Here is a 24,496-nt window from a genome sequence, read left to right as displayed (position 1 = left end):
AACTTTTTCAATGCAAGCCACATGACATAGACACATTTTAAACAATTAAATGGCCTCTGTGCATATATATCTTACTTAAAGGCTTAGATAGATCTAAATAACCAAATTCTGGAGTTGGATAAAAAATTTCTTTTCAGTCTTCTTTGTTTCATCCTCTATGTTTTCTTAGATGCCAGAGGGCATAGGAGTGTTTAGGAGACTCTAGGGAGTCTTTTGGTGTTTTCTCTACTGGGAATAAATATGTTTAGCTTTTCCTAAGCATAGTCTAATCAGTAAATGGCTCCAGCATTGTCTGTCTGACATTTGCTGATATGTACTATCTGTCTGGGTTATCTATGTCCTCAAACTGTCCCTTAGTTAAATTAACCCCACCTCATTATCCTAGCAGTTGTCTCACAAGATCTAAAAGCTATATAAAACATGCATCTTTCATAAATAGGCAATTCGAAAACACAACATGTGGAAATTGGAAATCTCAAAGAGAGGCAGCATCTATGCTACATAAGAAGAGATCAGAGTATTTTCCAACAGTCTGAAAATCTTGGATATACAATGTTGTATTACCCTTCCATTAATATTCCCCAATTACATAAGAACAGGCACTTGCCCTAGCTGAGATTCCCATTAACCCCAAAACATATTAAAGAATTTGATCTCCTTATCATGATGCCATAAGCACTCACTTTTAAACACATGAAAATGGCCCAAAGGATTACTCCTATGCTGGAAGTTAGATGTACAGGGTTGTTTGCAGGATGGGCCCTGCACTTGTAAAACTGCTGCCCTTGTAGACGCAGAAATCTATCAATCTCCTTGTGTATCTACTTAAATAAACAACTTTTTTTAGACAGGTGATCCCGTTGGATTTGGAGAATACATGGTTTTCCTAAAACATTAATTCTAAAAGCTATTTAGCATATTACAGCTAAATAGCATCTTAATGAAGCAGAAGTTTGTTATGCTTACCAGCAGCAAGAGTACTGATCATATAACAAGAGTAATGAGCAAGTTATTTCCATAGCTAATGCTGCAAGGATGACATCAGTGTTGTTGCCAGAAATCTTTCAAACTGCCTTGTACCACTTCCACTGCACTAAGAGTTCAGATTCTTCATACTCAGATATAAGCATTTAGTCTTCTTTTTCCAAAGGAAAAAAAAAATTCCAAAAACATTTATTTCTGCTGATAGGCAATGCTGAAATTTTCATTTCAAGTTTAATTTTAAGTTCTTATCTTTCTTTTATTTGAATAGAAAACTGCAGGATCAGCTGCAGGTATAGGCAAAATAGGCAAGTTGCCTACAGAGATGGATGTTCAGGATGGCAAAAAATCCAAATAAAGAGCAGGCAAGTTCCACTCTTTACTCTGCCAAGGCCTTTTCTCCTGTGGAGAGGAAGACCACACATTTGGACTATTCATGCTACACGAACAACTGATTCCTAGCGCCTGCCGCCAACTGACTCTCAGTGTGAGGGTTGCTAGTGTGCTCCTGCGGCAGTAGCAAACCTGACCCTCCTGACTTGCAGTCCCATCTCTGCCCCTTCCCTTTGCTGGAGCAGCCGAGCCCTGGCGGTGGAGGGGGAGTTGTGAAGGATGAGGAGGTTGCTGCTTGCATGGTAAGGAGGGTGGGCAAGGAGAAATGCAGCCTCCTGAATCTAGAAATAAGAGAGTTGAGCCCCAGTGAAGGAAATCTCTTAATCCCACTTGCAGGTCAGCCAGATACCCACTGAGCTGTCTCACCTGTCTCCCCCAACAGATCTCCCTACACCTCCCTCTTCTCTCTTCCCCACTCTCTTCCTCATGCCCTTCCACCTTCTGCAAAACCCCAACATGTCCTTTCTCACACAGAGCCTGGCTACTGCTGCAAAATTAAAATTTTCCTGCACTTGGAGAAGCTTTGAGTCAGCTGCAGTAACCAGCCATTTAAAATTTTCCAGTCTAATAAGCAGATCACATTGAGTTGAATATACATTTCTGAAATGTGAGAAAGGAAAACTCCAAAGAAAGGAAAAAATGTTTTAGAGGAGATAGTTATGGTAATTTAAATGAAGTCACACTGGGGGGGGATGGCATCGAACAACGCCCACGATAAGCCACCCTATGTAGTGTGTCCCATCCCTGCCTTGTGGGCCCCTTTCAGCTCTTCCTGCTCACAAGCAGACTGCTGAAGGAAAAGAGACTCAGCTCGTGGGTGCGATCCCTGCCCATCTGTGGGCTCTAGCAGGGGTGAAGGCATCAACACAGGGAGATGTATGTGACAGAGGGTCCCATATCCGGGAGAGGGCATGAGGGTTAGTTTGATGCTATGCTGCAACTTTTACCATGGCACGAAGCTCTGAAAGAGCAGGTGCCAGGACTCAGGCAGAGCAGGTCAGCCGGGAAGAAGGAGAATTAGTGAGATAAGGCTCTGCTCCTTCACAGTTCACCAGATCCTGTCTGACCCCACTGTCCAAATGACTGAATATTACCATGATACTTGGTGATATTGTGATACCTTTTTTAAAGGTGGTGAAACATTCAGATGTTATCACCCACCACTAAAGGCATTAAAAGCTTCCATAATTTATACAAAATGTAAATACCCATTCTGCAAAGCAACAACTTTAGTATTTGATTTACTACTAGATCACAATTGTAGTGTGCAAAAATGGTTTTAACTGTCAACTTTGATTTATAAGTCTGTTTCCACATTGGCCCTGTTTCTTTCCAGATACATGAAAACAGATGGGGGAAAGCCATTGCCTCTAGGGTCTGACTTTTCTGTCTGTTTGCACTGCTAAAACTCTTAAGGCCAGCTATTTCACATTTTTACTCCTACAAGCTCTGTTTCTATTTTCCAACCTGAGAACAATAGTTTAAGGATAGCTCAGATGTATTTATGTGACCAGAAATCAACCTTCATACTGCTCTGTTATCAGTCCATAAGTATTCCTTTCCTCACCGTCAGTCTTGTTGGCCTTCAGTATGTTATTTCAATCTTCCCTTACATTCCTTTGCACATTTATGATTGAGAATAGTTTTCCATCCACAAGCTACTTATTTATATAACACCACTTCTATTTCCCCTTAACTCATCTCGTATGTGCTGCCAAAGCATACATGATTGAATAACTATTTTGCTCAAATGGCATATCTTAGGCTGATCAATTATTAGTTTGGTTACTTTGCCTTCCTGTACTATTTTTTTTCCATAATATGCGAAAATGTAATTCATTTGAGATGGAGCTTATCTTTTCCTTACATCTGTGTAGTAATTTTTTTAGGCAAACAGTAAGTTTTACTTTTATATTGGGACATCCAATTGATTTCAAAACAGGCAAATAATAACAGGTTGTAAGTGGAACTGTGATTGCAGCAGCAAGAAAGCAGGATGACATATAAAGGAGGTTCACTTTTCTACTTTCTCTAAACACATATGGGAGTTTTACTCTCACTTTACTCAAGTAAAGACTTGGGGACTTTATCTGCCCTCATTCCTGCCCATGAAATCTAATTTCACTACTAACTTCTCTCTGTGATCTGCCAGTTATACCTAGTAAGTGATCCTCTCGATTTGACTTAGTCTCGATAGCTCTAATTTCTGGTATTCTTTTCCTGAACAGGAATTTATTCCATACCTTTCACACACTGCTGCGATCACAACTGTTTTCCTCTGAAACATCCACCTTCCTCATCTATATGACATAGTGAGGATGTCGCACAGATTACTTGCCAGCAAAAAATTTAGACCTAACATTTTCAAACTCCTATTTAATCATAAGCTTCAGGTTCCCAGAGCTAAACAACCTACTTAATGATTGTGTTTACTAAATTTTTTTCCTGAATATAATTGCTGAATATTACTGTTTTTCATTTCCACAGTGCCTTAATCTGGGAATCTCTAAATTCTTAATAGACATTAATCTATGTCCCCTGTGGAATATTATGAATTATTATGAATCCACTTTTCAAGTAAAGGAAAACAAGATACAGAAAAGTTAATGAATTTCCCAGGGTCCAGCATATCCTTCCTGTCAACACTGATCTTTTTAAGTGGTTTCAGGAATGGAATGTTTAACTATGCTATGAAGTGTTTATTGTTAGGATAATTATCAGCGATTGTCCCTAATGGATCAGTTTTCTAATGCAGATAGGACTGAGGCATATGACGGAGGTAGCCATAAAAGGCAGGCCTGCTCACCCTCTATACTGTGCCTATATAAACATCCTTAACGTGTATAACATGATTGACTTACTTCCTGGCAGGCCTTTGTATCTTTTAAAATTTCTCTCTATAGACAAGAGCATTTTTTACTTGAAGAAAGAATTCAAAAGAGGAAAAAAGGAAAGCACTAACTGTATTTTCTTTAAATCCAAGGCACAGTGTTGTTCAATTTAATTTAGTCTAGAAAAAATACTGAACTGCAAATCTTCAAAAGTATATATCAAGATTGTCATAATTCATTATGGTCATCTTCTGTGCGTGATCAAGCAAATAATGAGATTAAAATACCACGGTCTTTTCCACCTCATACATGCCACATAATGAATGGAACATTCTTTACCATTCAGCTCTAGCTGTAATAGGAAGTACACGGAGGTTACCTAATAGCTGAATCCTAATTCTTGGCTCAATAGCTGGAAGCTGCAAATTTCCTGGGGTTTCTATGAGTTCAAGCATGTTTCCCATTATCTTGCAGCATGGCACAAAGCATCCTGGTTACCAGCAGGAATGAGAGGATGCTTGTGCCCCTCCTGTCCATTGCCATGGTGGCCATCCAGCATGGCTGTGCAGCTTGTATTGTGCTATTGTACGCCAGCTTTTCTACTGTTTGGATACTCTAGAAATGTAGTAGGGAGCTACAGCACTTACTAGTTTTCAGTGCCTTGGTTTCTAGATTTGTTACATCATGCATTTGTTAGTCATCTTGAAGTCATTCTTAATTTCAGCTAGCTTAAGATAAAAAGAAATTATTTATTCACAAAATTAAAAATAGGCAAGAGAATTACAAAGGTTTATATAAGACATAAGTGAAGAAGGAAAAGAAACATTTAAACTACATATACTATTTCCAATAATATCCTAGATGTCAAAAGTTCTGTCTTTCTATGTATCTTATGCTCATGCTACAGCATTAGAAAACACCTCTTTTAATGTGGCATATTAGCCTTTATAGCCAATCTCTTTTATATTGTTTGAAGTCCTTCTGGGGAGGCCCAGACAGATTTAATCTTATTCCACAAAATTTATTTTATTTCCTCAATACAAGAGATGGTCTGGCCTTTTTTAAAAATTCAAATAAGCAGTTTCATTTCCCAGAAGATATGAATGCTTCCTTGTTAGAACAGGTGTCTTCTGCTGTATTGATTCTCTATTTAATGACTGCTTGCCTTAACAAGGGGTATAACTTGCCCTTCTTCCCTTTGGTAATTTTGATGTTTCAGCATGAAGTGTTTCCTCTATTGAACCTTATTTCTATGTCAATCGGTTCACTAACAAAAACACTTGATACAAATATCTACATGGGATAAATATGTTTATCTCATTATTGGGTATTGACTGAAATCAGACACAATAGTAAATGAACACATTGGGATGACAATCCCCCACATATTCCCTGGAATTTTCTGTCTTTAGATAAATGAAGATTTTGGGCCCAGTTCCTTAACAGCTGTAAAGTGACCTACTTGCATGGATTCTAGAGACTGAGGACAGGGATAGGTTGTATTTAAATAAATAAGTGTGTATGTGTATGTGTATCTGTGTAAAAATACCCCATAAGAATGACGGGCATTTTTGCTTACTAAACTAAAATGTAAGAAAAAAAGTTGAGTCTTGATTTGAAATGTGCAATTTTCATTGTCTTGTCAGAAAAAGAGAAACCTCTTGGATTCAAATGAAAATGTGCATTTGTGCCATATTTAAATATTTAGATTTTTTAAACATAAAAAGGCAAATTTTGAAATGAAAATTTATGTAGCTTAAAATATTAAAAAAGTAGATGTTAAATTTTTCCTAGTTCTTTTTCAAATGTAACACATTGATGTCAATTGTTTTATGAATCAGACAAGTTTGCCCTGCTCCAACTATATTGATATTATTGGCTGAAGAGATTAATTAAAATTTGAGTATGAGAAAAATATGAATTCAGTAGTTGTAGCTCATCTGGAGTCCTGACAAAATAATTTTATTACTAAAAATTGCAAAAGAATGGATTTTTTGACAGATGATACTTACTGGAAACAATTCTTCTGGAAAAAAAAGAAACACAGTTCTTTATAAATGTAATCAACAGTTTACAGTAAAAAGAGGACATTTCACAAAAAGAGCAAACAAAATCAACCAGACAGAGACAGTTCTGTGAATTAAACTTTTAAAACATCTTAATGTTTTTACTGGGACTGACTCTACAGCTGTTTGAATGAAGTTTCAAAGTATAAATTTCTCTAATCATGCCAAAAGAAGAGAAAAAAATCTTTCTCCTTAGCAATCCAAGTAAGTGCATGAATATTATTCAGATATGTTTGTTTTATTCTAATATAAAAGTGTTTCTCCTATAACATGCAAAACTTAATAACTTCTCTCATTACAGTACTGGGACTATCACGAATGATCAACTTTGCTTGCTTCTCCTATTGTATTACTTTCATTTTATGTATTATTGAGGAAATACTGAAATCTTGACCAAAAAGTTATGGCCTTCTCTGGGATATGTTGACCACGGCCCTACAGTCCACAGTGCGGTTCTCTTTAAGAGATGAATTGTGCAATACCAGTTCATCTTAACCCAAGAGACAGGAAAATACTACTCCCATTCTCTGATTAGCTCCCCATTTAAAAAAATGCTTTACAACTTCTCTGTTATTTGCAAATGTCAAACCAAATTTCCCACTATTATAAATAGGTACAATTTTGTTGCCTTAATTTCCTTGACAAAAATTTGCAAATTTCTCTCTTCAATCTCATCTCCTGCTGTCCATTTAGATTTCTCTCTCTAGTATCTCAAAAATATTTAGTTTTTAAATATCCTTGGCCAACTTAGAGTAAGAATATAAAAACTGAGCTAGTAATTTTTCTTCTAAAATCCTTGCTCATTTTCCATTCTCTAACTGAAATCATTTTATAATACTCCCCATACTTCGGTAACAAATACTTTAAAAAATCTTCACTTTTCCTTATCCAATATCATTAAAATAATTAAATTTTAGCATCTTAATGCCATAGTATCCCTTCACGTCCCAATTTGTTGTCTTTTACCTCAGTCTAGTCATTCATTATCACTTTTGGGTACCAGCATATCTAGTCTAGATATGAGGTTTACAAGTGTGTTAAATGCTTTTATGAAGTACAGTTGCATACGATTTAAAAAAACTGTGAAGTAATCTTCCTGGCATATGATAGCAGTAGCTCCATCAGTTACTATGGAATATATTTTACAGTTTGTGAAAAATAAATGTACTAAATATCAAACCCTAAACTGCCAGGCTTATCTCACAATCAGATAATGGTTTCTTTATAGCTTTTTTAGTTGTTTAGACATCCCTGAACAAATTCTTTTCACCAAGTGGACTGAATTTGACTCCTTATTGCCAAGACCAAACTACAATGAGGTGGAGAGAATCAAAACTCCTTTTCAAAATGATAAAATTAATCTCCAGTTAAAGGTGCAGATGCAAAAAAGGTTTTGGGAAAGGTCTGAATCTGACTTGAATCAAGAGAATTTGGACATAACTGATTTCAGAAAACATCGCGTCATAATTCTCTTTTTTAATAGCAGTACCTATTGATCCAGTTGAAAACTGGATCCCAACTACAAGGCAATGAAGCTATCCTAAGGGCTTGAGCACTGTTTTGGAACTGACACAAAATATAGTTAAATAGAAGTGCGGTTTGCTTTTATTTATCATCATCATCATCGTCTCATGGTTATTTACTTATTATGTATTGTCTCTAAACCTACTAAGTGCATTATTACTGTTTGGATTTTAGTGAAAGAATTGTTTATTTTCTTATGTTAACATTTGTCAGCTATTAAAGTCAGCTTCAGATTAACCGGGAGATAACATGGCATTCTACACTTACGCATGAAACACTCCTTAAAAACAAGGCACTGGACCAATCTTGTGCTCAATGATGCAAAGACTGAAGGGTATTAAGTACAAGCACTACTCTTCCTAAGAGCTGCATGATCCAGTCTGGGAGCTGATACTGCAGGATGCAAACTGGAAGAAAGTGCTTGCGTTAGCAAGGGGCTGTCTGGAACGCAGCAGGTCTGTGGTGAGAGCATTCAGCCCTCAGGATTCTCCAGTTGGTTTGGTTAATTTGTTTTGTATGGCCCTCAGACTTCACGCTAGTTTCTACTGGTTTATAGCTCATGCCCAGACCTGAGTCATTTGTAAACTGTTTTCTTCAAAGAAAAAGTCTCTGTTCTGCTTCCTCTTCGTCTTTCATGTGATCCAAAACCCATCTTATCTCACTTAGTGCTTCTAACCTGTCTTCAAGTTCCTTCAGTTGTTCCTTTTCTGCCTGCATCGAATTCACATTCTTTGTCCTCCCTACAAAACCTTTCAAACTTGGCCGCCATATACGTCCTCTTCTCCTAGAAGCGGGTCTCTTGCTCTTTTGTGCCACAGTACACTCAGGGCTGACCTTATAGTAATCATTAATACAGTATATCATAAAATAAAAAAGTAAATGTACTTTGCTAAAGAAGTAAGTAATAAATTGATGTGTTAACTGTTTGTTGGATTTGCTTCACTACAGAGAGCTCCAACGTTAGAAGGTAAGGTAAAAAGAGAGTAAGTATACCCCAACTTAACTATCTGTTGAAGAGAGGGAAATGGCAATAGCCGTGGCTGGAAGAAGGAGGAAAAGAGAAAGCAGCTGCAGCACCGGTCAGGAGGCAGCAATATAGTTTGAAGATGGTGAAAAGATGGGGACAGCAGTGAGAGAAAGCAGGTGGGGATGTGGATGAGCAGCTGCGAAGGGCTCCTACGAGATGGTGAAAGCAGCAGGAGAAAGGAGGATATGGGACAATGGTGGTGGTGACATACGAAAAGGTTCAGCATTATTGTGTTGGGTATGCATAGCCAACTGAACACGTTTTTTCAGACTGTTCACAAAAAGAGGAAATCTATCACTTACTGCCATCTACTGGAATATAATATTCATGTCTGATTCACACTACTGATACCATTACAACTACTTTTAATTGTTTTAAGTATTTTTTTACAAAAATATGAAGAGATCCTGTCCAAAGCCCTTACATAATTTAAGCTGAAAAAAATAAGCCTCACATATAATGTAGGCCTGGAGAAGGCTGTCCAAAGACAGTAAGGTTGCTGCTTTCTGAGTTGCCAAGACAATTACTGTGATTTCTCATGAAAGCTTGCCCTCGTATGACCTAAAAAGGAATGTTAATATTAAATTTTTCTTACATGACTCCTAGTCAGGACTGATTTCATTCAGTTAGGCCTTATTTGATGTCTACTGCTTTGTCGTTCTCTGTGAGAGATTCATTATTTCCTATCACTTCGGTTAATTTTGGTGCGGCTGTAGAACTCGAGGACGTGCCCTGACATACTCTCAAAACACAGGGTAACTCCGGGCTTTTCGGGCACACCAGCAGCCCTCAGCGAAGCAGCTCCACACCTGGGGCAGCTCGTATTTACAGAGCCGGAATGGAGGCGGCCTCTGCCTGTTTTGTGGATGGGCGCGGATGTGGGGAGTACTTTCCCCTCCAGGAAGGGGCAGCCCCCACGGAGTCTCCCTCCGCCGGGCAGCCGAGACCAGCGCCGCCCGCCTCCGCGCTCCCAGAGGGGGAGGGGCAGGAGGCGGGGCAGGGGGAGGGGGAGGAGCGCACCAACAGCCGAGGGCGAGGCCCCGCCCCCTGTCCCTCCCCTGCGCTAGGCGGGGGCGGAGCCGCGAGCCGACGCGCGCCGTTCTCTCGGCGTCTGAAAGCACGTTGGTCTTTGTAGGAGGGGGAGGAGCGAACGCGCGCGCGCGCGCTGGCGCGCAGGGCTCTGGGGGCTGAGCGCGAGCCTGCGGTGGCGGCCGTTACCCCGCCCCCCGCGTGAGGAGGGCGCGCGCCGGGGCCGGGCGGGTCGGAGCGTGGCGGCCGCGCCGGGCCGAGTCAGGCCGGGCCAGGTCAGGTCGGGCCGGGCCGGGCCGCGGAGATGTTCGTGGCGCGCAGCATCGCGGCGGATCACCGCGACCTCATCCACGATGTCTCTTTCGACTTCCACGGGCGGCGCATGGCGACGTGCTCCAGCGACCAAAGCGTCAAAGTGAGCGGGAGCCGCCGGGCCGGGGCGGGGGGGAGAAGGCACCACCTGCCCGCGGGAGCCCGGCAGCGGCGCGGCCTGCCGGGCCGCCGGCGGGCACTGGGCGCAGCCGTGTGGGGCCCTCCCCGTCCCGGCGGGCCTCCAGGCCCGAGGGAGCCCGTTCCTTTCCCCGCTCCGCCGTGTGGCGCCGAGGCCTTGGAGCGAAGCGTCGCTCCGGCCGGCCAGGACCCGTCACGGCTTGTGGGGGACCGGCCTTCGGCCTCCCTCTGGGTCCGGGGGAGGGTTAGGTCTTATATTTGTGCACGTGTACACACACACACAGAGCAATAGAAATGCATATTTTTTTTTCGACTCCTTGCTATAGCTGGGAAAACCATGTGAACACCCGAACCTCTTTCTTAGATCTGAAACAGGAGCAGTAGTTTTGCAGTTTGTTGTTTTCATGTCACATGGGATGACGGGGCTGTGTGCCCAGTACCCGGAGAGACTTTTCTTATCAGTATTAATTGGTCTAAATAGATATATTTTCTTTTTCCTGACAGCTCTTGCCTTTTTTTTTTCTTTTAATCCTTAAAACAAGTTGTGGCTACAGCAGTGCAGCTTGTTATGTTGCTTCATCTGAAAAGCTGTATTTATTTCAGGGCACTAAGGAAGGAAGCCACTGTCTCATACTTAAGTGCCAGCAATCAACAACAAGCTGAAGTGTTATGTGTGTGCTCAGACAGATAAAATGTTGGAAACCTTAATTTTACACTCCTTTAGAGGAACTAAAATCATGATAAATGGAAAGTTAATTGCTTTTTCCATTGTATGAGCATAGGGAGAAGGTCAACAAAATTTCAAGAGTTACATACTATTAGATTTAAGGTATTCAGTTTGCAGAGGACAATAATGTCTTTCTTCCAGGTCAAAAAAAATGGCTGCAAAAATGTTAGTGCTTTTCAATAAACAGCTATGTCTAATTTAGAACAGGCTTAAAAACAAGTAAACAGCCCCTTTTCCCTCCCCCACACTTCAAAAAAAGCCCACCTAAACAAATAAACCAGCAACCAAGTCAGCCTTTGATCTGGATTGAGTATGTAAGAGAGAATATACTTAAGAAAGATGCCATGAGGTAGGTGAAATTTAGCAACAATGTTGTTCAGTGGTATAATGTTACTTTCCAATCATACCAGTATCTTTTACAAGAGAGTCTTGAGAAATTTTACTTTAACCAGAGTTTTACAACACTGCTGAAATAGCAGTATATCTGTTGTTTGGTATCTGTTTTAGGTCCCCTCTGCCCTAGAAGGGCCTGCAGAATAGGAGTCAGGGAGAAAGTATCGTGAAGTTGGCCTGGTGAATTGATTATAATAAAGGTTGTATTAGAGATCCAGAATGGCAAAAATGAGGTAATATTATTTCAGTACGGTTATATCGTGAATGAGTGAGAAACAATCTAGGTGTCTAGAATTGTCTTTCCTTGATGAGATTCATGAGTTCCTTCATAATTTCTCTGAAAAAGTTGCAAAGATAAGGAAGATTTTTGGAAAGTTGAGAGAAATTGTTGAGAGAATGGTTATAATTCAAGTCAGACGTCCTAGAAACAAGATCTGTTAACCCAGTAGGATCAGTTTGTCTTTGCTGCCCTATTCTGACCTTGGTGATTGCCAGGAGCCACATCAGGGTTTTGGAACTATCTCTGAGCACATGCCATGGTGAGGACCATAGGAGCACTATGGTAAAGCTGAGTAATTTTGGCTTGCTCATGGAATGTAAGATCAAAGTGAAATGATGAAAATTGTAATAATTTCTCCTCTGTAAATAATTTGTTGCTTAAAAAAATAATAGACCTCATACTGTAGTGGGTTTTGCAGATGTATGCCTCTTCCCTGGACCTGTAGTAAGGATATTTTCAAGACTGAATGAAGTGCAGTTGTGTACCAGATGAGATAGGATTTTCCAGAGGAAAATAATTTGTGCTTTTTTTCTTTTTTTTTTTTTTTTTTTTGTAATGGCTCTGTTTTTCTGGTACTACCTAGTTAGTTTTATATAGAAGTTGTATGATTGTATTTTGATTTCTCAATAGGTCTGGGACAAAAGTGAAAATGGAGATTGGCATTGCACTGCCAGCTGGAAGGTTTGTATTGATAATAATTACATAGTTACACCATAATTTCTCCAATGTTTTGTCAAAACATGCTTAGTTTTTATGACTTGTAGAGTATAAATGCTTTTATTTCTTGTAAATACAGTGTTCCTTATAATAAAACAGTCTTCCCCACTTCTATAAAAGGGGTAACAGTACTGTTAGTACTTAATAACCTTGGCAGAATTTGCTATCAGTAGACATACTGGTAACGAGAGTAAGGAAGCTGGAAAACAAAAATTTTTAATTGAATGCCTCCTCTTCACATACTCTAAAACTTAAAAAAATAAAAATAAAAAAAAATTAAAAAAAAGGAAGAGGCCAGTCTAGTAAATGTTACAACATTGGGCAGTCTGTGTATTTTTTTCATAACCTTTCTGAGAACTGTGTCATGTGAAGACAAGTCTCTATGCTTCGTTAGGATAACTGGGGCATTCAGCTTATGAATTGCCCTGAAACTTCTGTATGATAGGACTGCAGTACACTAAATCCTATAAATGGAAATGCAAGTGAAGTTTTTAAGTTCTCTTTCTTTAGAAAAAGAAGCAGTCAGTCGACTAGGTATATGAAAAAGGAGTTCCTTATGAAGAAGATAAGTAATGCTCCGCATATGCTTTAGAAAAGTACAGGGGAGCTTAAAAAAAAGCTCGGTAACGGCTGAAAATTAAAAATAAAGCTATAATTTTTGCATCAAGGCAAAATCTTACTTTGCAACCATTTGTTGGAGCTTAGCGTTTAAAGGAGTAGTAAATGATGCCTTGAAATAGACTTGTAATAGTTAACCAATAGTAGTGAGACTTTGCAGTGCTTATAGAAATAAATTCAGCCATTGCTGTATAACTTTGAGCTTTATAAAAGAGGAATGGTCTTACACCTTCCTAGGATTTACTTTTTTGCAGCAGAAGGGCATGAAAATCTACTTAAAAATCATGGTCGATTGCTTGGAATAATAGAATAAGAATGTTTCCCTATGCTATAGCATTTTGGTTTTATCTTGCAGACACATAGTGGATCTGTGTGGCGTGTGACGTGGGCTCATCCTGAATTTGGGCAGGTCTTGGCTTCATGCTCTTTTGACAGAACTGCAGCTGTATGGGAAGAAATAGTGGGAGAGTCAAATGATAAACTCAGAGGACAAAGTCACTGGGTGAGACTTCAACATATTAATTACAGTTTTTATGTGTTTTTGTATAAATGTATTTTCTATTCCTAATTAATTTGTTTACTTATAAAGGGCTGAAGCTTTCAAATGTTTAAACTCTAGAATTAAGCAGAAGACTGAAGATAAAAGTTGTTCCAAATACTGAGTTACTGGACACTTCTGTTTCTGCAACATATTTTCTATTCCTGATAAAGTCAGAGAGTGTACCTTGTTTTTTTGTGATGAAAAATAGCCAGTCAGGATTTTATATTATCACTCTTGTTAATTTGTAGGTAAGTGCTTTAAAAACTCTGCGCAAACAGCTGAATAGCAATGTTAAGACTGAAGAGTGTCATTTCTATTAGCATTTCCCATTCAGATATTCCCGTTGCAAACCTGCAGACATGAGTCTGTCTATAGCAGAATTAAAGTTGTGCATTTTTTTCCTCTAAGTGCTTATTTGAGCTCTCTCACACTATTCTTTTTCATCTTTCAAACAATAGCTCAGGTTTGGAGGAAAAACATTTCACTCAAAAATAGATTTTTGTGGACAGCATTTTACAAAGGGAATTCTAGATTTAAGTAGACTATTTTGCAGGTATTTTTTGTGCATAATCTTATATATTTCAGTATGCTATTTCTTTCTCTAATATTTTGTTTATTTTAGGTTATTAAAATATCTGCCATATACTGAAGTTTTATAATATTAAAATATGTAACTGTCAAAAGTTAGGTACCATTGGCACCCAGTGAGGTGTGAAAGCTGACTTTCCTGTGCAGGAGGCAGTTGACTTCTAACTTTCAGCTCAAACTCATGCTACTTGGCAGGAGAGGAGGCAGCTTGGGAAAACAAGGGTTTATATTTTTTCTTTTTCATCCTATCAAATGTTTTTTGAGTTCACCTGCTCTATCAGAAATATTTGTTTTTTTTGATACTTTTTGATGAGAAAATGCTTTAAGGTAAAACTTGGAGGGGAAAAAACAACGGCACTGAAGTTTAAAAGTGACATTGTTAGGCTTCACAGTTAGCATTGTCACCAGTATGAATGAAGAGGACAGTTTCAAAGTGCCTGTGGCCAAAGGCGTGCAATATTTTATATTATATCCACCCCCCTCTCCCCCGCCAATCTAATTTAAACTACTCTTGCTGGTATCAGGACCTTTATGTCACTGTGAGTATATCCCTGTTTGGAATTGCATCAGTGCAATGATCTGTCACTTATCCTGTAAGTTGGTGTATAAAGATCTTTCATTAGTTCTAGATGGAAGAGGTAGTATGTGGAAATGCATATGGTTAGGTGATGCTATAAAGTGGCGCTGCCAGACTTTCATTAGCTTTTCTTACGACACAAATTTCTGATGGAAATTGCTAGCATTTCCTTCAACAATTTCTGTCTTTGTTTGCAGGTAAAGAGGACAACTCTGGTGGACAGTAGGACATCTGTAACAGATGTTAAGTTTGCTCCCAAGCATATGGGTCTTATGTTAGCAACTTGTTCAGCAGATGGAGTTGTAAGGATTTATGAGGCTCCAGACGTGATGAATCTCAGCCAGTGGTCACTGCAGCATGAAATCTCATGTAAGCTAAGCTGCAGTTGCATTTCTTGGAATCCTTCAAGGTATGTTATTAACCCTGTAGGTGTTGCCATATGAGGATTTAAGCAGAAGATTCAAAGAGTTCTGAAATGTTATACAGTACAATCCCCAAATATGCGCAGAGAAAGTTAAGTATACATTAGGGCTGGAAAAAAGCTGCTGACAATTCCTGTAGTAAAACCAGTTTGGTTGAGCCAAAGAAGAATTATAAAAGATTCTTCCATTCTGTGTGAGAAATACTTTCACCTTAATTACTTTTAATAAATAATAAGCTAAAGAGGTAGTGAGTGCCTTTTATTTATTCCACAAAGCTTAATTGAGTTTTTCATACGAAAAAGTGTTTGTAAAGGGACAATTCTTTTCTCACTTTCATTCCTTTAGAAAAATGTTGCCATAGATAATAATTTTGACAGTTCTAACAAGGACATGCCCCTTATTGGTTCAACAAAATGTATTGTGCTAGGAACTACAGGAGTGTTGCTCACAGAAATACAAAGCCACTGTTCCTTTAGTTGTACCCTGAGGGACTCTGTGGTGCACTTACCTGTTTGGATGGGAAGTGTGGTGGTTGGGTAGTCCCTGCTCAGAAGGATACACGTGAGCAGAGGTCTCCCTTTACTTTGCATCTCACAACCTCCCCCAGCAATAACAGGAAGGGAAAAAAATCATTCAGGGCTGAAGTACTTTGGATTCTGTTCTCTTTGGAAATGACAGATGTCTTTTTCCAATGGAAGCAGTGGTCTGTGTCCTGTTGATACTTTTCTTTTTTTTATTCAAGTGGTTGTAATCTGTGCTGAACGATTAAAGTACAGACTTTCTTCGATGCGTTGGGTGGTGTTAAAATTGATAACGTTAGAATTCATATATGTTTACCCTGTAAATGTAATCCCTCTTCTGAAACCTGAATGAAATCTTGCTAAATCAGTAAGTAAGAGTAGTGGATAGGATGCACACTCTGCTATGTCAAATATAGGAAATTATTGACTGCAAATAACCACATAAATTCAATTCTGTTCTCTGGATAAATACGTTATCATGATCTTGAATTGCCAAATAATGTTTCTCCGATAATTTATCTGTATTTGGTGTATAAAGTGGGCATTCAAGACAACAGAATTGAGGTTGCACACTTATTAATGTTTTAGTGTGTTTTTTTCTTTATAGATGTGTTTCTGAAATCTTTTAAATTTTTTAATACTTTTTTTGTTTACTTTCTGTGAAATGATCTATAAATATAAAAGTATTTACTATTTTCCCTTCTAGCTCTCGAGCTCATTCTCCAATGATAGCTGTAGGAAGCGATGACAACAGTCCAAATATATTGGCTAAGGTTCAAATTTATGAATATAATGAAAACACCAGGTATGCTAAACAACTGACCAGTAAAACATTTGTGGATCTTAGCACAGTTTGCAGTATATGACCTTTTATTTCATTCCCATCATTACATGTGGAGAGGAGTGGTAAATGATATACTCCTCAGTTTTGTCTCTGGAGAGTTTGTCTTGAAAAAACTGCCTGTAGTAATTGATAACTTATGTTGCTGTGCCACAGAATGGGAAAAAGGAAGAGGGACCTCGGAATATTTACTGATGTTAATGGACATCATGGATTTTGATAATTTTGTTCTCAGTGTGGAAATGCCAGTGTTCTTACCAGAATTTTAAAGTGGAAATTGTTCTTTCTCCTTCTATTCATTTATGTATTTAGTTTTGCACAAGAAACTAATAGGACCAAAGTTAAAATTTGAATTGCCCTGCACTATGCACTGTTTTTTAAAGGCTACCTTAAAGATGCTCAAAAATGTTACCGTACAATGTTAAAGAGAAAAAAAACTATGTTTGTAATAGCAGGAAGTTCTGTGAATTGTTAACATGCTGTCAAAGTTACATGGTTTGGTTTGTAGAGTTAAGAATTCAGAACCAAAATTGCCAAGAATGGCACAACCACTTCTGTGTTTATTCAATAATGGCAAAGAACCTGTTTCATTCAGTATGATTGCCATGTGAACAGAGTGAAGGTGTTTTGTGGATTTATGCCTTGCTTCAGATGTTCTCTGTTCATTCACAATAAAGAAAAGTTGGTGTAACTTATCTTGTGGTAAATGAGACTATAAAGGTATGCATGTTTATTATATAGCAAAGTAGGCAGCTAGCGGTCTGTTTATAAGCACAGAAAATTGAATAAATTATTAGAATATAAATTCCTTTTAGATTTGCGAATGGAAGAATCTTTTTATTTCCCTTTTCCAACTCTCAGAAGTATGTTCTTTCTACTGGAAGCCTTACTTTATTGTATGATTTAGCCCAGTGTTAGTAGCTATTGTTATATATCTGATGTATTCAATTTCCAAAGAAATAAGCTTGTAATTATTACTTAATACTTTAAATTTAGTTTATGTTAGGAAAATATTTTTATTTTTGCAAGTCTAATCCCTCTTTCCCTGTTCCCCTATGTGTGGTTGATTTAAATTGCATCACTGGCAACTTGGATAACATTTAAGATTAATTTCTTATCTGCTTTTCTGCAGAAAATATGCAAAAGCAGAAGCTCTTATGACAGTTACAGATCCTGTACATGATATTGCATTTGCTCCAAACCTGGGAAGATCCTTCCACATCTTAGCTGTAGCAACCAAAGATGTACGAATTTTCACGCTAAAACCTCTGAGGTGAGCTTCAAAGGAACATAGTTCAGTATGATGTAATGCATACTATATAGTCTTATTTTCATAGTATCTGAGAAGCAAAGAAATTATTTGTACCTATTTAAGTAATTTAATCTATGCCAAGTTGTTTTTAGGAGCCTGATTTTTAAGATGACGACTGTGAGCAAGACAATAGTTTTGTCCGACTGTCTCCCAGCATTCCTAATCTAGTAGCAATTGTTACATAAACTCCTTGAAGGACCTAGTCCCCTCTTCTTGTTTGCATGTTCAAGATAGACCTTTGAACACTTGTGTATAAAACTGTCACTTTTCTCTTAAACAGGAAAGAATTGACTTCTTCTGGAGGGTTAACAAAATTTGAAATTCACATTGCGGCTCAGTTTGATAATCACAACTCCCAGGTCTGGCGAGTGAGCTGGAATATTACAGGCACAGTGCTTGCCTCCTCTGGTGATGATGGCTGTGTTCGACTGTGGAAGGGTAAGAACTCTACAAATCACCTACTTGAAGTACAATTAGCTTTGTGGTATGCTAAAAATATACTTACAGCTTAATACAGTGTTGGAGTCTTAAGTTCCTTTTAGTTTCTTGGATAGTAGATTTTAGTGTTCCTGTGTGCATTCGGAAAAGGAAATAACTTTTTGTAATTGAGCACTTGTTTTGTTGTACGATTTAGGCTGCTGTGAACAGTTGTTACTGTAATAACTGATGCACCCCAATTTTTTCTCACTGGATTAAAATAATACAAAATTATTTAAATTAACATATGTATAGCATTGCTGTCTTTGCCTGCTGCCAAAATCAGAAAATCTGTATTCATCACAGCAGCATTCATACAAACTTTTTTTTTCCTGGAGTTTTTTCCTGTTCAAATTTCCAAAGCAACAATAAAAATCAGTGGCGGTTTCCTCAGTCATTTTAATTTGGTTCTAGGTTAGCATTTTAATAATGACAAAGCTAACTCATTCTTGCAATTGAACAGAACTGAGCTTTAAATAATAGGTAGGCAGAGACTGTCAAACAGCTAAAAGGCCAAATTCTCAGCTGTTTTGAATTTATGTATCTGTACTGAGATACACTTCTAATTCACACTAGCTGCTTAGCCATTGAAACGTCATAATAGTTTCAAAAGTTGAGCTTCAGGAAATTAACTTTTTTTTGTTTATATATATTTGCAGCTAATTATATGGACAACTGGAAGTGCACTGGTATACTGAAAGGCAATGGGAGTCCAGTCAACGGTAGTTCTCAGCAGGGAATTTTCAGTGCCTCTCTAGGTTCAGCTAATACAAGCCTACAGAATTCACTAAATGGATCATCTGCTGGCAGGTAGGCTCATTAGTACAGAGAATGAATTTCAGAAAATACTCTTCTCTGAATCTTCTTAAGTCTTAATATGGCTTAATATTCATGCCTGTTTTATGTTTAAGTGCAGTGTCATTTATTGCTTTAATACTTATCCAGGCTAATCTGTTTTTGCTCTGAGGTGGGTCTTTATTCCTTTCACACTATTAAAAACATTTTTTTGAAGTAGTTTCAAACAAGGAGAAACTTCATCGTACTGCTGAGTAACAACTGCCCTCTGAGATGTACGTTTATAAATTAAGTGTGAATACCAGCCACTATTTCCATTTTTGATTGGGATAATGCAGCAAAAGAAGTGGGGAAGGATATTTCATAATATATATTTTAATAATCACATATTAGCCTTAGTTTATTTTACTTGCATTTTTGCAGGTGTAACATCAATGGAAAAAAAGCTCTGGGTTTTTTAGTCTTGCTCATTCCTATGGAGTTCTTATTGCATCCCATTACAGATGAATTTTCTTTCTCCATTATGCTTTTTTTTGGTAATGATTGCTGTTTAGTAGGTAAGCTTAACTGCCTCAATTGAAAAAAATCGTTTTTAATTTGTCCATGCCAAAATCTAGAAATACTCTTGCTAAGCTATTGAAACCTGCATTGTATGGTGGAATGTGTGTAGTCACTTTACAGGATTTGTCCTATATAAAAACTTGATGGGACCAAATTCCACAGCAGCAACTTCTAACTTTTGTGACCACGGTTACTTTTTCTAATGCCATGGAATTGCCTCCATTTCCATCCATATACAACTACTGATGGGAGTCTAAGTTTAAAATACTCATCTGTGAAGTACTATGACAGTTTGCTTTTGCAGAGTTTTGGTATGTTTGGTTTCTTTTCCCTTTGGCAGTGAATCCTGAATGGCAGTTCTGACTTCCAGACCCCTAGCTCTGTTGAACAGAAAAAGGCCTTCACATTTTCCTCATAAGATAGTTGGGAGAGGAAGAGGTGTTTACAGGCCGAGTCCCCAGCAAGAATGAAGGCCAAAATGACATTGCTCATCTAGTTCCAGGAGGTGCTACTTGTTTTGTAGCAAAAGTGCTGAAGCACAATGCTGTGTTGGAAGTGTGATATCCAAAGCTGTATAATTGTATTTGCCTGGGTTCCTGTGGGGAGATAAAGGCCATTTCATACCTCTTTGGTGTAGGGTGTGTTTTCAGTCTCCTTATCTAAAACTGTGCTGCTGCCAGCAAGGCAGCCTTACCCTATTCTAGTGGATGTTTATATCCTCTCCCTCAAGTTGGTAGTAAGCCATTGCGAAACTGAAACTTGAGCATTTTTTTTTTTACTTCTCACAGACAATTATTTTAGGCTCCTGCCATTATTCTATATTTTGAAAGTTTTTGTTCTTATTATTTAGAAATTACTCTGGGCTCCAATGTGGAACTCACTTTTTGTTACAGAATTAAGTGTGGCTGTAGAATTCCAGAATGTTTTCTGTCTTAGGATAGAGCCTTACTGTAAAACAGATGCACTTAACTACTTGTCTTCTCTTGAAATCACATTGGCTTGAATTGCATAAACATCATTGCTCACTTTTTTTTTTTTTTAGTGGATTAACATTTTTAATAAAGATTTATGTACTGACATTTGTCAAAATTGGTATGATATACGGAATTTATTTTGTCTGTGACTGTGGATGCTACGTTTCAGTGTTTATAAATTTAAACACTTAAAACAGCTAAAGCATTGCCAGATTTCAGCCTTTGGAAAAGTTTCATGTGTTTAAACGCATCTGATCATCAAACCGGGTTAACAGTCAAAGTTGTTTTAGCGTGATTGACAATGTAGATTGGGGAAAAAAGTCAGTAGTGCTGTATTGTTGTGCTGATAATCATGTGTGTCTAGATCTATGATACGATTTCCCTTCTCCATTTGTATTATGTCCTTTTTAACAGAAAGCAGAGCTGATATCAAGCTAACTGGAGTAACTTTGGTGTTTTGCTGCTTGTTGCATGCACACAGGAATGGAAAGCGAACTCCTTTTTTCCCTCCCCAACGCCGTTTGACCTCTCCCAAGACACCAGCAGCCAGCTAACTACTAAACGCAATTCAAAAGGCCTTTCTAAAACACACTGTGTATATATATATTTTTTTGTACTAGCCAACACAGTTTGATACTGTTGGAACTTCTGATAGAAAAATAATTAGAGAGGCTCCTGTGGAAAAAATTTCCATCAAAACAGTTTTCTGGAAAGTTAAACTAAAATGAAATTAAAATACCAGTTCATGAGTAAAAATGAGAATTTTTTGTCCTTGATTGGGATGGGAGATGGGAAGTGACCATTAAAATAGTTTTCATTGAAATTGTTTTGATAGGTGATTGTTTTATATTTCATAGTGTGTAATATCTGATTAAGGTTCCCAAACATCACAACTCTGTAACTGCTTTGTAATATATGAAACTGTAGTCTTAAAGGAATAAGAAAACAGTGTGCTTTGACAATTGTACAGATGGTAGCTTTTAATAGTTTGGTATTGCTTCATTTATAACTTAGTACAACTTCAAATAAATGTTTTGTAAGTACTGTCATACTTCATTCATCCTAACTAAGAGTACTTTTTCTGATATGTATTTGTACATACCTGCGACAATGGTTCTATGGAGTAACTAAAATTCTGAGCACAGTATCCTAAAAAATGCATGCATTTGAGCCATACAAAAATTGAAAACCAAAATGCAGCTTGATGTGGATTGTCCCATAATTTTATTAATCACATAGCATTCCTTTCTGTAAGTCCACAGAACTGTAAACAAGACAAAAACCCTTAAGTATCTAAAAACTATACTAAAATGCACAGGTATTACGGGTAAGATCTAATAAAAATGGCAGGAAAATGACATGAAATGACATAATTCTGAGCCTTGCATTTACCAGAAAAATCTTCTCTGAGGATTTTGCAGAAATATGTAAATACGTACAAAGACTGTATTTCATTGGAAGTAGTTATTCTCTGTAAATGTATATTATTAAATTTAAAGTATTGTTAAAAACAAAATGATGGCTTTTACGTCTATTCTAGAAGTGCTGTAAACTTAATCGGAGTTAGATGCATATGCAGAACTTGTACTTGCATAATATTTAATGCAACTTTTTTGCATCTTTTGTTGCAAATGAAGCGTTACTAAAAGCTCTGTTAACAAATCACAGGAATTCTGGGAGAGTGAAAGCAGGTTAATAGTTGTGCTACAGAATCTCTTCCATTTCCAAAGCAATCTATTCTTTGGTAACATGTATGCTAGGATTACTTTTATAATATTCTTTTCTATGAACTTTGGTGGAAAAGATTGTGCTTTTTATTTAGAGAACAGCTTCCAGATTTGTCTTGTTTTGAATTACAGCCTTGATTTCTGCTATTATGTTCTATTGGTTTTGGCATGGATATACTAAAACATTTTATATTTTTTTTTCCAGCATGTCTTTTCTCCCCTTTGGTTCTCCTTGTATTTACTACCTTTCTCTTTTTCTTCTGTTTTTTGTTTTGTTTTTGTTTTGGTGTTTTGTTCCTGTCTTAACTGTTTCAGGTATTTCTTTCCCCCTCTGGATTCCCCACGGGCTGGATCAAGATGGTCCAGTCATGCCCAGCTCCTTCCTCCTCCTCCTCTGATAGAGCACTCTTGCGATGCTGACACTGCCAACCTTCAGTATCCACACCCTCGCAGACGATGTGTCTCTCGGCCTCTTAATCTATTACCTGAGAACGAAGGGGTTTAACATATGTTACTGTAAATAAACTCTAAAGGGCCTTATTCTGATGTTTGCAAATGTTTACTTCCACTTCTGGCTGCTTTTGTTTCTTCTTTCCTACAGAAGATTTTCAAAATTTGGGAGCTTTATTGCATGTTTTGCAAAACAAACCACAATATTTGGAACATGTTATTTGTGCTTGTGAATGAAAGGAACAATTTAATTTGTACCCTTTGAACTATAGCAACACAGACAAACAGTATTAACCATGAGCTATCTACAGAGTAGCTGACTTCAAAGTGCCTGTCTTTATTATTATTTTGAAATCAGTTTATTGTGGTCTTTTTTTTCTATATTGCACTTCCAAATGTGAAACTTATTGTCAAAACTCAGCATGCTTTCAAGAAACTGTTCAGTAATGAAAGGATGATGCTGGATCAGCTCATAAAAGAAACCATTCCTGTGTATACTGCAGCAAAAAATATTTGGAGTCTTGAGTTGCTTTAAGAATTTTCCATCTTGCTGTATAGATATTTAAATTTTATAATTGTGATTGACTAATAAACTTATTTTAAAAGGTCTTTATTAGTATGCTAGTTTTATAATAAGCTTTTTTTTTTCATAACAGGTTCTTGCTCAAGGAGCTTTTTGGATTCAGATATCCATTCTCAGAACTTTGCTTTTATAATGTCATGTGCCAGTGTTATGCTTTTTGACTTTTCTCATGGTGTGGGTGGAGGGTCTGCAGAGAATTGTTAGATCAAATTATCGTTCTTGAGTGATGGAATAATTTATTTACAGTATCTTGAAGAAATAGTACTGACTTTAAAGGCCTGTCTTTAATGTGTCAGCACAGGAAAAGCACTGCTGTGGATCACCATGTTGACGTTAATTGTCAGCTTTGGCTGGTTTGAGACACAGGAAGGAGAAGGATAAAACTGTACAGTTACTACATGGTATTTCTACGTGAGCCTTACTCCATAGCTGAGCTTGTTTAGCAGATCTTAGGAAGAATGAAGGTGGGTTCTGTGCAGCGCAAAAAGCGTAGCAGCGTATTTCCTGGTTGTTAGTGTGCTTCAGACTGGGCTTATACTAATGGTCTAGTCTTGGAAGAAGTAGTGTATGGAGAGGCCAGCCTGTATGTATGCTACAGCAAATATAGTGTGGGTTTCAGTTCTATTCTAAAAAATGTATTTGCTCTTTTATTATAAAGCTTTCAACTATCCTTGCTCAGATACACTATGCATTTGTTTCTCTGTTTATTTTTGAGAGTTTTAGTTTAGTAAAGAACATGCGAGGTAACAACGGTACTATGGAGTGCTTGCTGGCAGTGCACAGAGGTAGGCTGCTGGTAATTTCCAGCTTGCAGGAATACAACTGTGAAATACCATGTGTGTAAAAGCAGTTGCTTGTACCTTTTTATCAAGAAGTTAATGTTTTTATGGAACTATGCCAACTTTTGTGTAGTAAATGGCAACAGAGTTGTTATGTGATTAAAAAATAAGGTTTAAATGTGGGTAGGAAGTGGGAATTTAGAGGTGTCTATAACAATATTACCCTGGGGGGAGTGAGTCATATGAAAAAAATTGAGATCCAAACTATTACACTGGAGTTGATTCCTACAACAGAAGAAATGTTTCTGTATA

General features: G+C 37.7%; 1 protein-coding gene across 4 annotated transcripts; it reads left to right on the top strand.

The window, feature by feature from the left end:
* The first annotated feature begins 9,937 nt into the window (after positions 1 to 9,937).
* On the top strand, positions 9,938 to 23,431 carry SEH1L (SEH1 like nucleoporin). Of its 4 annotated transcripts, none has more exons than XM_064507174.1 (9): positions 9,938 to 10,266; positions 12,332 to 12,382; positions 13,392 to 13,538; positions 14,940 to 15,151; positions 16,392 to 16,490; positions 17,659 to 17,799; positions 18,119 to 18,276; positions 18,975 to 19,125; positions 19,534 to 19,976. In XM_064507174.1, exons 1-9 carry the CDS (start codon positions 10,156 to 10,158, stop codon positions 19,688 to 19,690), a joined length of 1,227 nt encoding a protein of 408 aa, XP_064363244.1. In that variant the 5' UTR covers positions 9,938 to 10,155; the 3' UTR covers positions 19,691 to 19,976. The 4 variants fall into 4 exon arrangements, with proteins under 4 accessions (XP_064363244.1, XP_064363243.1, XP_064363246.1 ...); XM_064507173.1 differs by lacking the exon at positions 19,534 to 19,976 and adding an exon at positions 22,688 to 23,431 and having other exon boundaries at positions 9,941 to 10,266; XM_064507176.1 differs by lacking the exon at positions 19,534 to 19,976 and adding an exon at positions 20,012 to 20,760 and having other exon boundaries at positions 9,942 to 10,266.
* Positions 23,432 to 24,496: the final 1,065 nt, after the last annotated feature.

Source organism: Dromaius novaehollandiae, chromosome 2, assembly GCF_036370855.1.
Source record: "Dromaius novaehollandiae isolate bDroNov1 chromosome 2, bDroNov1.hap1, whole genome shotgun sequence".
Lineage (NCBI taxonomy): Eukaryota > Metazoa > Chordata > Aves > Casuariiformes > Dromaiidae > Dromaius > Dromaius novaehollandiae.
This window is presented reverse-complemented; position numbering and strand designations above follow the sequence as displayed.

Bases quoted from the DNA above. Each gene is read 5' to 3' on its own strand.
- SEH1L (XM_064507173.1), top strand. From the start codon at position 10,156: ATGTTCGTGGCGCGCAGCATCGCGGCGGATCACCGCGACCTCATCCAC. The intron at 10,267-12,331 runs GTGAGCGGGAGC...ATTTCTCAATAG, and splicing joins CCAGCGACCAAAGCGTCAAA to GTCTGGGACAAAAGTGAAAA. The intron at 12,383-13,391 runs GTTTGTATTGAT...TTTATCTTGCAG, and splicing joins ATTGCACTGCCAGCTGGAAG to ACACATAGTGGATCTGTGTG.